Source organism: Castanea sativa, chromosome 2 (genome assembly GCF_040712315.1).
Source record: "Castanea sativa cultivar Marrone di Chiusa Pesio chromosome 2, ASM4071231v1".
Classification (NCBI taxonomy): domain Eukaryota; kingdom Viridiplantae; phylum Streptophyta; class Magnoliopsida; order Fagales; family Fagaceae; genus Castanea; species Castanea sativa.
The window spans coordinates 49,359,195-49,375,700 of record NC_134014.1 but is presented as its reverse complement, the minus strand read 5'-3'; the positions used below and the strand labels follow the sequence as shown (position 1 = coordinate 49,375,700).

General features: G+C 38.7%; 2 protein-coding genes across 2 annotated transcripts; both read left to right on the top strand.

Annotated features, from left to right (window-relative positions):
- The first annotated feature begins 294 nt into the window (after positions 1 to 294).
- On the top strand, positions 295 to 1,608 carry LOC142625461 (uncharacterized). The gene is made up of 2 exons (XM_075799113.1): positions 295 to 1,014; positions 1,063 to 1,608. The coding sequence occupies exons 1-2, from the start codon at positions 295 to 297 to the stop codon at positions 1,606 to 1,608; spliced, it is 1,266 nt and encodes a 421-aa protein (XP_075655228.1).
- Positions 1,605 to 6,420, top strand: LOC142625460 (uncharacterized). The gene is made up of 6 exons (XM_075799112.1): positions 1,605 to 2,183; positions 2,361 to 2,588; positions 2,778 to 3,380; positions 3,576 to 4,461; positions 4,980 to 5,411; positions 6,284 to 6,420. Exons 1-6 carry the CDS (start codon positions 1,605 to 1,607, stop codon positions 6,418 to 6,420), a joined length of 2,865 nt encoding a protein of 954 aa, XP_075655227.1.
- The last annotated feature ends 10,086 nt before the right edge of the window (positions 6,421 to 16,506 follow it).

The window sequence follows — 16,506 nt, the reverse complement described above, 5'->3', positions numbered from 1 at the left end:
CCTCTCTACCAAATATATTGTATATGGACCTTTGATCAGGAAACCAACAACAGGAGCATTAGCAGGTTTGTGTGTTTTTAGGTCCTTACAATTGGCGCCGTCTGTGGGAACAACAACGTAATATAGAAATAGATGGCTGAGGCGTACCTAGAAGGGGAGGAATCAGTAAGTTCACGAAGCAGGGACGTAGCTGTAAGTCTCCGGCGTGACAAAGGGAAGGGACATACCTCAGGGGTGGTGAAGGCACATGATGGCGGTTAGGGGGCTGAGCAACGATCACTAACTGAGGGGCATATGTCTCGCGACGATGTATTGCAACAGATGCAATCTGAGATAGCTTACTTACACAAGCGCGTGGATAGTAAGAAGCGGAGACGTAAGGGTAATGCTAACTCTTCTAGTGACAGTTCGGAAGCAAACCTTGGAGGAAATGACCCCCCAGTGTTTGAGCCTACTCGAAGTGTGACCCGTGTCAGTGTGTCTTCGGGCGTTAGGGCAAAGCAGCAGAAGGAGATAAGGATGCCTTATACTGATGGAATATATCGCGATGAAGGGAGTGATGCAATGGGTAAAGCCCTGAGGCAAATCGCCAAATCCCCTTTTGTGGCCAGGATAAATAGGGCAAAGCTACCTCGTAGGTTTTCGCAACCCATCTTTACTATGTATAACGGGAGGACTGACCCTGTGGAGCACGTTAGTCATTTTAGTCAGAAGATGGCCGTTTATTCGAATAATGAGGCATTGATGTGCAGAGTTTTTCCCTCCAGTTTGGGGCCCGTGGCTATGAGGTGGTTTGATGCTTTGACAGAAGGTTCTCTGAGGTCTTTTGAGGAGTTGACTAGGGCATTTGGAGCAAGATTCATAACCTGTACTAGGATTCTAAAACCCTTGGATGCTCTACTGTCTATGTCTATGAGGGAAGGCGAAACACTCAAAACCTATTCTGACCGATATTGGGAAACGTATAATGAAATTGATGGGGATGTGGAGAATGTAGCCGTGAGAACTTTCAAGGTGGGCCTTCCCACCGAGCATGGGTTAAGGAAGTCTTTGACAATGAAGGCCGCAATAGATATGCGTCAGCTCATGGACCGGATAGATAAGTATAAACGGGTAGAAGAAGATCAGGTGCAAAGCAAAGGAAAAATGAAAGGGTATCTGGAGAGGAAGGATCTTCGGGTAGGAGGGTTTCAAGGTACTCGGCCCAAACGAGACTTTCCAAGCCATCCGAGGATTGCCGAGTCTCCTTTAGTTAATTCATTATTTAAGGAACCCGTGCATCACATACTGGAGAAAATTCGGCATGAACCATATTTTAGGCCACCTAACAAAATGAGTGGAGATGCATCTACGAGAAATCAAAACCTCCACTACCATTACCACCAGGATAAGGGACACACCACGGAGGATTTCCGGACACTGCGCGATCATCTGAATCACCTGATTAAGGCTGGAAAGATCAACCATTTATTGGTTAAACCGGACGGGAAAGGGGGCCAGCAAGGCACTCGGAAGTATTGGGGTCAGGCCCCTCAACCCTCGCTAGGCACTATTAACGTCATCTTGGCCAGCCGAGAGGAGAGTTTGGGACACTTTCTCGGGTCATGACTGTTCAAAACAATTGTGGGAGTGAGGTCATGGACGAAAGTAATCAAGTCGATAAAAGGATGAAGTTCTCGGGGACGCCGATATTGGGGTTTTTCGATAAGGACAAAGAGGGCACATATCAACCCCACGATGACGCCTTGGTGGTAACGGTTCGTATCGGGGGATATGAAGTGAGGCGAGTCTTGGTGGATGATGGAAGTGGTGCAGAGATCATGTATCCTGATTTGTTTAGTGGTCTGAAGTTGAAAGATGAAGATTTGGAAAAGTATGATCATCCGTTGGTCGGTTTTTATGGGAAGCAGGTAGTCCCACGAGGAATGATTAAGTTACCTGTGCAGGTAGAGGGTTCCGAAGTGCAGGTGAACTTCATAGTTGTTATGGCCTACTCCCCGTACACGGCCATTTTGGCCAGGCCTTGGCTTCATGCAATGGAGGCTGTTTCATCTACTTTACACGTAATGGTGAAATACCCTATACGAGGAAGTGTGGGAGTACTACGTGGCAGCCAAATCGCAGCTAGGCAATGTCTTACGTCTGCCACTATTCGAACAGGTCAAGGTTCAGTGGCGGGGGAGGTGTTTGAGACCTCATAGCAATCAAAGGAGGTTGCTCGGGAAGTCGGTGAGGCTGAAGAGGGAGGCACTGCCAAGCAGATAGACAAAGTGTTTATAGGGAAAGATGAAGAAAAATATTTTCAAGTAGGATCGAAGTTGTTGAAACCAGAAAGGGAGAAGTTGGTTCAATTTTTACAGGATAATATTGATGTTTTTGCATGGACGACTTATGACGTACCGGGAATTAATCCAGAAGTTATTTGCCATCATCTGAATATAAATCCCCATGCTACGCCCCGAAAGCAGGCTCCTCGGCGTACATCTCAAGAACATGCGGATGTAGTTAAAGAGGAGGTTAGTAAGCTAAAGCAAGCTGAGGCGATCAAGGAAATTTTTTATCCTGAATGGCTGGCCAATACTGTTATGGTAAAAAAGAAAAATGGCAAATGGAGAGTCTGTATTGATTTTACAAATTTGAATAAGGCATGCCCCAAGGACCCTTTCCCTATACCCCGAATCGATCAATTGGTGGATGCAACTGTGGGGCACCCCCGAATGAGCTTCTTGGATGCATTCCAAGGGTATCATCAGATCCCTTTGTCATTGAATGATCAGGAGAAGACGGCTTTTCGTGCCCCTAATGGTAACTACCATTACCGAGTGATGCCCTTTGGTCTAAAGAATGCAGGATCCACTTACCAACGAATGGTGACCAGAATGTTTGATGCGCAGTTGGGGCGTAATATGGAAGCTTATATTGATGACATGGTAATTAAAAGTAAGAGGACAGAAGACCATTTGACAGATTTGCAGGAGACCTTCTCGGTGTTAAGAAAGCATAAGTTACGTTTGAATGCATCAAAGTGTTCTTTTGGAGTGGACTCGGGAAAGTTTCTGGGGTACATGATAACTCATCGGGGGATTGAGATTAATCCCGATCAAATCAAGGCCATCTTGGGTTTGCATCCTCCTCGGAATCCAAAAGAAGTGCAGAAGCTAGCCGGTATGGTTGCAGCCTTGAATACGTTCATATCCCGGTCCGCAGATAGATGCCGCCCCTTTTACTGTCTTTTGCATAGGTGGAAAGATTTCTGGTGGACTGATGAATGTAATGTGGCTTTTGAGGATTTAAAGCAATACTTGGCTAAACCACCAATATTGTCAAGACCAGAAAAGGAAGAGGTGTTATATGCTTATCTAGCCGTCACAGATCACGCTGTAAGTCTTGTCTTGATACGAAATGATGATGGGGTCCAAAAGCCAATATACTACGTCAGCAAGTCCTTACAGGAAGTGGAATAGTGATACCTACTTTTAGAAAAAGCGCTGCTAGCCGTGGTTCATGCAACAAGGAAATTGCCCCATTATTTTCAAGCTTACACTGTAATAATACTCACCCAGTTGCCCTTACAGGCCATTATGAGAAAGTCGGATTACACGGGGCGTGTAGCTAAATGGGGAACCAAGCTTGGAGCTTATGATGTCAAGTATATGCCTCGAACTGCGATTAAAGGGCAAATTCTTGCCGATTTCGCGACCGAGTTCACAGAAGGTCTGATTAGCCAAGAGGATACCATGGTGACAGTAACAACCATTGCACTGGAACACGTCATTCCTTGGGAAGTCTATACGGATGGGGCGTCAAATCGAAAGGGGGCCGGGGTTGGGGTCGTGTTAATTTCTCCCGAAAAGTTAGTCATTGAAAAATCATTGAGACTGGGATTCTCAGCCATAAGTAATGAGGCTGAGTATGAAGCTCTCTTGGTAGGCGCCCAAATGGCTAGACACTTAGGAGGAAGGGTAGTAAAATTATATTGTGATTCCAGACTAGTGGTAGGGCAAGTTAACGGAGCGTTTGAGGCAAAAGATGAGCGAATGAAGGGCTATCTCAAAAGAGTCAAAGGGGTGTTAAGTTTGTTCGAGGGCTTCCAAGTACAAAAAGTCCCAAGGGGACAGAATGCTCATGCTGATTCATTAGCCATGTTAGCCATGTCGCTGGGCTCAAAATTGCCACGTATGGTCATAGTGGAGGATTTATTGACCTCTAGCTTGACAAGCAGCTCGGCGGTACGGGTTCATAGTATTCATGCGGGCCCAAGCTGGATGGACCCAATCATAGCTTTCTTGCAGCAAGGTGTATTGCCTGAAGATAGAACAATGGCCGAGAAGGTACGAAGAAGTGCTCCCCGTTACTGGCTATCAGGGGAGCAGAAACTCTACAGGCGTTCCTATGCAGGGCCGTATCTGCTTTGCGTACATCCTGAGGCCGTGGACCCTTTGCTGGAAGAACTGCATGAAGGTGTGTGTGGGAGCCATACTGGAGGAAGATCATTAGCTCATAGAGCCATGACCCAAAGGTATTGGTGGCCGAGCATGCAGAGAACCTCTCAAGAGTATGCCAAGAAATGTGATCAATGTCAAAGATTTGCGCCAAACATACATCAACCAGGAGGTAACTTAAATCCGTTGTCCAGCCCATGGCCCTTCGCTAAGTGGGGTTTAGATATCGTCGGACTTTTTCCTCGGGCATCAGGTAATAGGAGATGGCTCATTGTCGGCACGGATTACTTCACGAAATGGGTGGAGGCCGAGCCGTTAGCCAACATTAGGGATGTGGATGCGAGGAAATTCATCTGGAAAAATATCATCACTCGCTTCGGAGTCCCTCATACCTTGATTTCTGATAATGGGCTTCATTTTGATAGCAAAGCTTACCGACGGTATTGTACAGAATGGGAATAAGAAATGGATATTCAACACCGGCTTATCCCCAAGGAAATGGTCAGGCTGAAGCAACGAACAAAGTTATCTTGGCAGGGTTGAAGAAACGATTGGATGACGCTAAAGGATGCTGGATAGAGGAATTGCCTCATGTATTATGGGCATATCGCACTACACCCCGAAGATCGACAGGCGAGACTCCCTTTTCAATGATGTATGGAATGGAAGCTATAATACCATTAGAATCGGGTTTTCCCACCCTGAAGTCCGACCAGTATGACGAAGCGAGCAATCATGATAGGATGTATGATTGTTTGAATACTATTGAGGAAAGGAGGGAAATAGCCAGTGTGAAGATGGGCAGCTATCAGCAGAAGCTCAAGCAGACATACGACAAGGGAGTTAGGTCCAGGCCTTTGGTACCAGGTGATTTGGTACTAAGAAAAATAGTTGGGGTAGCAAGAAATCCTGCTTGGGGAAAGTTAGGTCCAAATTGGGAGGGGCCGTATAAAATTACCTCATTAGCAGGTATAGGGGCTTATCGTTTAGAAGATCTGGATGGGAGGGTGATTCCTTGCCCTTGGAATGTAAATAACTTACGACGTTATTATTATTAAGAAAAGAACCTCCTTTTGTGCTAAAGATGTGTGTACTTGGTTTCCATTCGTATCAATCTTGCATCAATCAAAACACAAGTGTTAAACTGACCTTAGTTTTTGTTCGGCTCCTCGGGCCACAAGTCTAAGAGAAATTAATCACTTGCCAAAAACACAAGTGTTAAACTGACCTTAGTTCTTGTTCGGCTCATCGGGCCACAAGTCTAAGAAAAGTTAACCACATACAAAAATATAAGTGTTAAATTGATTTTTGTTCTTCTTTGGTTCCTCGGACCATAACTCAAGAATCATAAATCCAACAAGATAAAGGCTAATGAATCTCAAGCAGCTAAGCATGAGCATAAACCAACCTTAGGTGTGTAAAGTTAATTTTTTTCATGCCTTATCTCTCAAACGCCAAAAAAAGTTAAGTAGTGAAATTATGGTGCCCAGGTTAAGCCTTTTGTGTTTCTTAAAATCACAAGTATAACGAACAATCTTAAAGTGATATTACGATTTTTAATTCATGTAAGCTTCTATCTGAATGCGTACAAAGTGACAGTTGAATGGTAGCGCATTGTAATAAGAGTTGTACATGAAACAAAAAGAAAAAGGCTAATATTAAATTCTTAAAAAGTATTCGTTACAAAAATGGGGCAATCATATAGCCCCTTACATCCGTAAAAAAAAAAGAAGAAAAAAGAAGAAGAAGAGGACAACAATAATAAAGTGACTAAGCAACAGGCTGCTTGTCTTTTCTTTTCTCTGGTTCTTTATCTTTTTTCTTCTTTTTTGGCTCTTCAGCCAAATCACCCTCAATTACTTCTTCCACGGGCTGGGCTGGGGGAGAGGGGTCTTTTGTGGCTGGTGCATCAGAAGGGTCAGGAGCAGGGATGGGCACTGCAGGATTAATTGCTGGCGTTGGGGGGAGCAGGAGCTAAGCGCAATGCTGGGGGATAGTAAACGTTGTCGGGGGTTCAGAGTACAGCGTCAGCATCTACCCCGGCAGCGTCCAAAGCACAACCCCACACCTCCGAACAGAACGCTCTGGCGACCCCTTTAAGTTGGGCAGTTAAGCTGTCAGGGGCCTTTTTCATCCCAGCATCGTACGCCGCTTGCTCAGCAGCGGCCTGCTCCTACTCCTTGGTGGCTAGCAATCCTTGCACTTGTTTGAGCTCGACGACAGTAAGGGCGAGCCTGCTTTGAGCCTGTTTTTGGGCCTCAAGAGCAAGATTAGCTTGCGACTCATAACTTTTCAGGGCCGACTCAGCATTCTTATGAGCTTTTTCTACCTCTGACAGGCGAGTGAGGGTCTCTTTTAAATTTAACTCGACTTCTTTTTGTGCCTTCACTGCCGCCTCGGCATTGTGATCAGCTTTTCGGGCAAGGTCCAGTGAATGATCTACCCACTCCTCAGCTATAAAAGAAGCCTAGACCGCCTATGATATATTCGAATTAATAGGGTTAGTCATAATAAAGAGTTAAAATCATAAATGGAATGTGCAAAGACTCAGAAAATACCTTGGCTAAGTCATGTTTCAAGGACAAGAAAACTTCCCTCTTACGGAGGGACCGCAACTCAACCATGTCTTCAGGAAGGCACAGAGCCTTCTCTAAACACTCGGCCACCAGGCTTGAGCTTCCCTTCTTCGGGTCCCTCAAGTTAGCGTCGTCCAAAACAGGGCTACCCGAGCTGAGGGTGAAGTTGGGTCGCCAGGCTGACGCCTTCTTTGTAGACTCACTACTGGGGTCCTTCGACGAACCAGTAGGAGCAGCTTTTTTGGAAAGGGCTTTCCCAGCCCTGGTATCTTTAGCAGAAGGGTCAAGACTCTCTCCTTCTTCGATTTCTATTACATTTTTGCTACTTTGGCCTCTTTTACGTTTTTTGTCCGCCACCTCCGAGGAAGGTGCACGAGTAACAGCCGGAGTAACTGGACGAGGCGGGACCTGAATCGCCAGTGAAGAGTCGCCTGCGTGCGCCTGTAGTAAGGCCAACAGGTCGGGCTCTTTCTCTTGGAAACCCATTTCGCTGGTCGATGGATTGGAGCTGGAAGGAGCGTCTGGCGGTAGAACACTTCAAAATCCTTTTCGGTCACCTCGGGAGGATTTGGCTCGGGCGTGGCAGCTCTTTCCTCGGCGTCAAAATTAACAGCTTGGTCCAAAGGAGGGTAAAGTAATTGGGCGGCAAGAGGGGCAGGAAGCTGTGCGTCTTGAGTTCCTGCAGGCGGAGGTGCGGGCAGTAGGAATCCAGGGGCCGCAATGTCAATCTGAGCTAATCGTAGATCCCTTGCTCTGATTACGTTCTTCAGGCTTTGGAAAAGTTTGGTGGATGGTGTGTACCCGAGGATGATGTGGGCTGCTCGGAGTTGCCCGTCCCGGTGTACAAATATTTTTGATCGAAGAATCCTGTTTAGATCAACACGGTTCACAGCAGATAAGTTCGGGGCGGTATGAAAATCGTCTGCAATAAGGAATGAAATTGTTAGAATGAATAAGTTAAATAAAGCAAAACACATAAAAATAATTTGGTCATTCCTAAGTACTAGGTTAGTCCTCGGGAACACTACCTGGCGTCCCTTCTCGGGTAGGGCAGTGTAAGCCGTCATGCCAGTTGCCCGAGATGACAAGGTAATCTTCATCCATCCCTTTACTCGAGTCGGGTAAGCAAGAGATCAGCCTAACGGAAGGGAATCTACATTTCATATAATATTTAGTCCTATCCCCTTTTTAGCAGTTATACACCCAATTTACATCTTGCCATGTCAAATTGGTCCCCATCCTTCGGTTAAGCGCGTCTACGCATCCTAAAATTCTAAGGACGTTCGGGGAACACTGTGAGGGGGTAAGCCTATAGTTTATTAAAAAATCCCTGGTTACTCTACCCATAGGAATTTCCATGCCCCCCTCGATAAACGCAATCATGGGAATCAAAACGGATTCAGGTGGGCGAGATACGAGTGGAATCTCTTCTTCCTCACAATACATGATGTTTACGTCATCAGGGATCCTATACCGGTTTTTAAAGGCAGCCTTTGCCTCGTCTGTGTTAACTAACTTAGCGTACCTACCCATTAATCCCCGTGACAAAAGGAGAAAAGCAAGCAAGTAGAAAGAAGCAAAAGGAAAATGAACACATCTCTGAAGATCGCTTAAAATTGGTCCTCAGGAGCTCACTCTTCTTTTAATACTTCAAAAGGCCAAAATGAAATGCATCCAGCTTGAAGGTTCGCTTTTATAGGGGTGAGAAAGTGGAAGTAATGAGGTAAAAATAAGGGCGGTAACTTTCCCGCTCATAACTAGGAGCGAAATCTGAGCCGTACATTATCCATCCAGCCGTTGAACGTGTGCGGGAAAAGAATCGCCAAACTCCATAAATACTCCATCGTGGAATACGAGGCGCCAGACGCGGGTCATGGGGCAGTGAAAAGACGCCTGCACGTGTGAAAACAAGGGGACAGGTAAGAAGCGTGTATGCGAAGTTAAAACTTGGTTATTTATTTATGATTAATAACTCAAGTGTTAAAGGGGCTGTTGTGAGGTGCCGAGGACCCAGGAGCCCGAGGACCCGAGGAAGGGAAGGCTGACACGTAGCAAGCAAGAGGATATAAAGGAATAAGGAAATTCACCTGACGATACCCGAAGATGAGGTGGCATGGACACTGGTGACATAAGGGACATATTGCACATATCTGAATGTAGTAGGATAACCTAGAGGATTGCATTAAATGGCTGGCACCAACCTTTCTGGCCGCATTAATTAGAAAATACCAGCTTTGTCCGTTGCATTAATGTAGATATGACCTGAACAGTGTATAGCGCAGAGTTAGAACTTTGTTCTGTTACCGACAGACAGGTGTCAGGGGGAAAAGCTTGATAGATGGCAAGGTGTAAGGTGGAGATGATAGGAACGAATGATATAAATAGGGGCTGGATGAGATGGAAGGGGGACTTTTTGTTGTTGGACCCTCTCTACCAAATATATTGTATCTGGACCTTTGATCAGGAAACCAGCAACAGGAGCATTAGCAGGTTTGTGTGTTTTTAGGTCCTTACAAAAGTAATTTGAAAATTAATAGGAGATGAATTTTTTTTTTTTAGTGGTCCTATTTTGTAGAAAAAAAAAACTATGTTTTTTATTTTATTTTATATATATAATTTTTATTTTGAAAATTTATTTTATAAGTGAATAAAGTAATTTGAAAATTAACAAGAGATGATACTTTTTTTTAGTGGTCATATTTTGTATAAAAAAAACTGTGTTTTTAAAAAAATATTATATATATAATTTTTAATTTGAAAATCTAATTTTTAAATGAATAAAGTAATTTGAAAATTAACAGAAAAGTGGTCCTATTTTTTAGTGAAAGTTAAAGTTGCATTTTTACCAGATTGTCCTATAGTTTTATCTCTACTTAAACATAGGGGCATAAGGGTATTTTTGAACTAGAAAAATGAGAAATTCAAACAAGAGAAGCTCCTTAAATAATAGTATAGATAATTTTTATTTTAAAAACCTAATTTATAAGTAAATAAATCATTTTAAAAATTAATAGGAGAGTGATCCTATTTTTTAGGCAATGTTTTAGTGGGAGTTAGGGTTACATTTTTACCGGATTGTTCTTTAGTTTTGTCTCTACTTAAATATAGGACTGTTGGGGCATTTTTGAACTAAAAATTAAGGAATCCAATCAGGAAAAACCCCTTAAATAGTAGTATAGATTAGTCTGATACATATATGATGTCACTTCTTGCAGAACAATTTTGTAAGCATTTGCAGCTTGTTACCAACCATACATATTATACAAATGACTTTATCTAGACCTGAACGGAGGGCATATTGACAAAATTTGACAGTAATAGTTGCACATCGCTTATTGCACACAACCAGTAAAATTGTGAAATCGTTAGAGTATTTACATCAATTTGTAAAAAAAAAATTCCACTTTACAATTTCAAAAGCTACTTTATCATTTATAAAATACCATTTTATAATAATTACAACATCCCAAACTCTTTTTTTTTTGGCAACTTTATTTAAATATTCTTTTTTTACTATTTCTCTTATTCTTCCTCCTCCTCCTCCTCCTCCTCTCTTCCTCTTAGCAACTGGCAACCACAACATCACTACCATCGCCACTCACATCCTAGCAAACCACCGGCCACTGGCCAGAAACCACCACGACAACTACAATAGTCCATGCCAACCACCAAAACCCACACACACAACCACCAACCTAGAAACCCACACAACAACTTATCGATCTAGAAACCCAGAAACCCACACTGATCTCCACCATCAAAAACCCACAAGAACGCACTAATTGATCTAGAAACCCAGAAATTCAACTGATCTCCATCATCAAAAACCCACAAGAACGCACCGATCTCCATTGCTTGAAACCCACAAGAACTCACCGATCTCCACCGCTAAAAACCCACAGCCCACCACACCAATTCACCACAATCCTCAGCCCCAGACCCACCAAGCAAACCCACCAAAATCTGATTAGCAATCATCAGCCCCTTGACCATAATGATCTCACCCAAAAAAGATCATTTTGGAGAGAAAGAGTCATCGGCAGTGAGAGACATGGGGAGAGAAAGGCTCAGCGGAGAGAGGGGAGATGAGCTCTGTGACTTTGAGAGAGAGAACGAGAGAGGAGTTGAAAGACAAAGGACTGAAAGGAGAGAGAAAATAAAAGGTGAAAAGGAATTTAAATAATATATTTTGGTTTACAAGTGTGCTACAATCATGGACAGAGCCATGGTTGGACTGGGGGCAATGGCCCCCTAATTTTTTTTAAAAAAATATTATTATATATATATAGGTATTAATTTTAGCAATTTTGTTTTAGAAAGTTATACTTTTGCCCCTTAAAAATATCATTGATTTTTTTAAAATTATTGTTATAGTCACAAATTTTTCACGTTACACTAAAAAACCCACTACATTAAAGGTGTCAAACCTAAAAATTTTTTACACCTAGATATAGCAAACTTTCATCTCTAGTAGTTTACTATAGTTAGATGGTAAACACAAAAAACATTATTTAAATGAAAGTTAGAGTGAGAGAGACTTAATTAAGTGGTAAAAGAAAGAATAAAAAAAGAATAAAGAAAAAATATTTAAATGAAGTGGTAAAAAAATAGAGTATTTGATGTTGAGTGCATTGTAAAGTGAAATATTTAAATAGATAAAGTAAATTTTTGAGTTACTAATTTTTTTAATACCTTTAGTGTGAATGCTCTAAAAAGACAGGTGAAAATGCATTGGGACTAGGTATGCGAAGTTTAGTAATTTTGAATAATATATACATATTATATATCAAAATTAAGATCTTTAACACTTAATTTGGCCCCCCATAAAAATATAAATTGGCCCCCTAAAAAAATGGTCTTTTAAGTAATAACAAAAGGTTGAAACTCTCTAAAAAAAAAAGTAATAACAAAATTTATTGTATCTCATAATAATTATAACATTACAAATAGATTATACAAATTTTATAAAAGCCCACTCAAATTTATTATTGTTGTGAAAATAATATATGAAAATTCTTTAGTGGATCTAATATAGCTATATTTACCGCATGTTGCTAAAGAAAATTTATTATCATGATCCTAAGTAAAACACCTATTTGGTATGAGATAAAATGTTGTATAATTAGTTTTAGGATTTATCAACCCAGTTACGAAAATGCACATTTCGAATTATGTGTTTAATATGCTTGGTTTTTATCATTTTCTTGAGTACTTGGTTTTTCCCTCTTATTTTCTTGTATTCTATTGATTTTTTTCGACATGAAAGATTACAAAGTCAAATGAGATGTCAAGTGAAAAAGAAAATCGAGTTTTATGATAAGTTGATTAGGATGATAATTTCCTAAAATTAGGAATATTCATAGAGAGATTGATTCTAATAAAAAAAAATTACTAACTTTTTTTTTTTAATACAAAAAATTATTACTAACTTCTAAACCATATTATAAGACTTATGCCACTTTGGTACAACCAAGGATAGCCCATTCTAAATTCTGTTGAAATTATCAAATTGCCCTTATTCTTCTAAAAATTAAGTTAAACCGGTCCAACAGGTTTCTAACCTACAAAACTCAGTAGTAAAACTCAATAATAAGAGCATTCACACCAAGATTGCTAAAAAATATAGTTTTTAACAATTCAAAACACTTCTTTATTTATTTTAACACTCTGCTTTATAATACACTTAACATCAAAAATTTTATTTTAGTATTCAACACATTGACATAATATAAACAACACAATAAAATAAAATATCTAATACAATAAAATAATATATTTAACACAATAAATAACAACCACAACCATCAACACATTAAAGTAATTTTTTTTTTTTAATATAACTTCAGAGCTACAGTGTAGCTTAGTTGTCAAAATTTTTAACAATAGCCCTCTTGTCGTAACATGTGTTTTTGAAATGAGATACTAAAAAATAGCACTCTTGTTGTAACCTTCGAAAGGTGTCAAAAAAGTCGACATCAAAACTAGACAAAAAAAATCTTGTTTTTCCTTGATTTCTTCCTTGTCCAGATCAACCTCAAGGTTTTTTTTTTTTTTTAGAGAGATAATTACAACTTTGTGCATGGAGAGATATCAATTTAACTACAAGGCTTTTGGCATAAACCTCGAGTTTTGAAATATAAAATCAGTATAAATCTTCGCCTCATGAGTAGCATCCTTGACATAAGATTAAAGCTTAGGTGCTTTCTTCATTTTGTCACTTGAAACAATGATGACAATGGAACAAGGAGAATATTAGACTTTTCTAGAATTACAAAATCAATAATAGTAACTATCATTCCAAGGGACACATCCTTAGCTTGATGCACATGTTGAAATATTGGAACAGACTCCTCCATCTCTTTGATCTCTTCTTTCATCATGCATTGTTAATTTGTTAATAGGTCGAATAGTAAGTAACTGGTCGGTCAATTTCTTTTCACACCGCAGCGAGCCCAAAGCTCGTTTCTTTTATCAAATGTGTTTGTTAAAAATTCTTCCCATCAACCGATTCAAGAGTTCCCTCCATTGGTTTCTCCCAAAAAAAAGAAGAAAAAGAGTTCTCTCCATTGAGCTTTCAAGTTGTTGTTTTGAATCATCTTTAGGCTGTCAACAAGTTTCAATTTGCTGATTTATACTAGCACAGTGATCCGGACTTAGTGGCTTTCATCCATGCTAGCACAGTAACTATTTCTTTCTCTATTTTATTTTATTTGTTTAGTTTAATAGTTAGTATTTTTTTTTTTTTTTCGATTACTATGAGTAGCTGTGGATTCTAGTTAGCTCAATTATTAAAGTCTCTGATAATTGAATAAGAGATTTGGGGTTCAATCATCGCCTATATCTAACACTAAAAACTGATTGGTATCTTAGTCTGATGATAAAGAATTATAATCAAAAGCGGATGTTATAGGTTAAAAGTCTCTCTCAAAAAAAAAAAAAAAAAATTACTACGAGTAGCTAAATTTTCAATTAAGGTTGAGGATGCAACTTTGTTAAAGATTATCGATATTTTATATATGAGATTTGACTTTTTCCACAATGGTTGTTCTTTAATGATTTAAAGATTATCAATTGACTAAGATATGATTCTTAATATGAGTTCAATCATGTTTTTCTCATGATTTAGGATTGATCTTAATTGATTGAATCCTTGGAGTTTTATTTCTTGATTTGAAAAATGGATATCTTTTATGATTTGTTTGCCAATTGATACAATTAATAATTTGATTTTATAATTGGATGTCTCTTGTGATTTGTTTGTTAACAGATACAATTGATGATTTGATTTTATATTTATGAAGAGAAGAAAAATGTGCTTTAGATTTTAAAATTGAGGTTTTGATAAGAATATATTCCTTGATAACAAGGTTGATTTCTAGATTATTATGGAGTGGTTTGGGTACAATTGATGATCATAGAGTAATATGAATTAATAAGAAAGATTCCAAAATCTTTTCTCTAGATTTTTAAATATCTTTAATGCTTTGTACTATCTCTTTGATTAGATTAATTATTTTCTTAGATTTATTTAATTTCAAAGTAATCAATTTTTATTAAACTAGATTAAGATTTATTTAGTTAATGTTTTATTTATTTTCCTACATTCATATAAGTCTATGGAGTTCGACCTCGCTTTTGCCGTGAAATTTATAAATTTTTGTAAGTGTATGAACTGTACTGAAGTATAGTTTCGCAAGAGTAAGGTCGAACCCACACAAACTTGTATGAACATAGAAAAATTAACTAAACCTTAACTAAATAAATCCAAATGTAGTTCAATAAAAATTAATTACTTTGGGATTAAATAAAACTAAGGAAATAATTAATCTAAGCAAGGAGATAATGAAAAAAAGAAGAAGTAAAGAGATGTAAACAACCTAAAGAAAAGAATTAAGGTTTTGGAATTTGTTTTATTAATTCATATTAGTATATATTCATGATCACTACTTTTTCCTAAACTATTGCATAATAATCTATAAATCAATCTTGCTATCATGGAAGATATTCTCATTAAAATCTCTATTTCAATATGCTCTTTTTTGCTTCCAAAAGTAAAATAAAATCATCAATTAGATCCATTTAGAAAACAATCGCAAGAGATATCCAATTTAAAATCAAATCATTAATTATATCCATTGATAAACAAATCACAAAAAAAAAAATCAATTTTAAAATTAAGAAATAATAAACCAATCATTCAATTAATTAAGATAAATCTTAAATTATGAGAAAAACATAATTGAACTCGTACTAAGATTCCTATCTTAGTTAATAGATATGAAGAAATAACAATAAAACTATTAAAATACAACTACTATGGAAAAAAAGAAATCAAATCTCATAAATAATATTGATAATCTTTAATAATGTCTCATCTTCAACCTTAATTTACTCATATTAATTGAAATAGAACACAAAAATAAATTTTAAACATTGAACTAAGTAATAAAATAAAACTAGATTGTAATAGAGAAGTTAGAGAAGTTAGAGAAGTCACAGTGCTATTATTAAGAGAAAAGCCATAGAGAAAGTCACATGGGGCCCTGCATTCCAGTTCCAGCCCTGGCCTCAGCCTCCTACCCACCCGATTTTTTCTATTCTCTTTACAAACTAACCTAAGGCTTATATAAGAGAAGTGCCGCCTGACACACTGACATTGTCCTAATAATACAAGTTGGATTAGCCTCCTTTTCTTACTTTTTTTCTTTTTTGGGTAAAAGATTTTATCCTCTGTTTCTATTACTTCGTTTTGCTGCATATATTCGCACAACAAGCTGACCATGAGCCCTTACTTCACAAACCCAAAACAAATGAGGCACAATAAAAACTCTTTTCAATTTCGTTGGATTAACGGATAGGCCCGTCAAATTAGGACCCTCAAGCCCTGTAGATCTCTTATCCCATGAAACATCCCTAGTTTCTTTTATTTATTTTCTTTCTTTTCTTAGCTTTCACACGTGGCTCCTGAGTTGAAAAAATTCTAAGACCACATAAAATGACACAATTTATATCACAATTATCCACATAGCAAATTGTGAATAGTGGAGAAAAAGTGATAGGTCCATATAAAAGTGACAAACAACTAATCATAATTTAACACGAAGATAGTTGTAGCAATTTATGTGACACTAATATTACTCCTTAAGTTGACTTGACAATTGTTCAACTTTGTAATTCCACATGGTCACACTTAAATTGTGAGGATAGCTTCTTCTTCTTCTTTTTACCCTTATCTTTTAATCATTTTCATTAACATAAAAATAAAGCTAAATATACAAATATGAGAGTACTTTATTGTATATATTTAATGTGCATCAAGAGTCAAGCCTAAAGTATACTATTTGCTCATCTAGTTGTTCTACCTTCTTAGCAGACCATTCTGACCTATTGGCATACAAGTTCCTTTTGTGGCACTTTCACTTTGTTTTAGAGTTTCTACCAGCTAGTCCTGTTGTACAGTCCATTGTGAATGCAGTCTTGGCAATTCA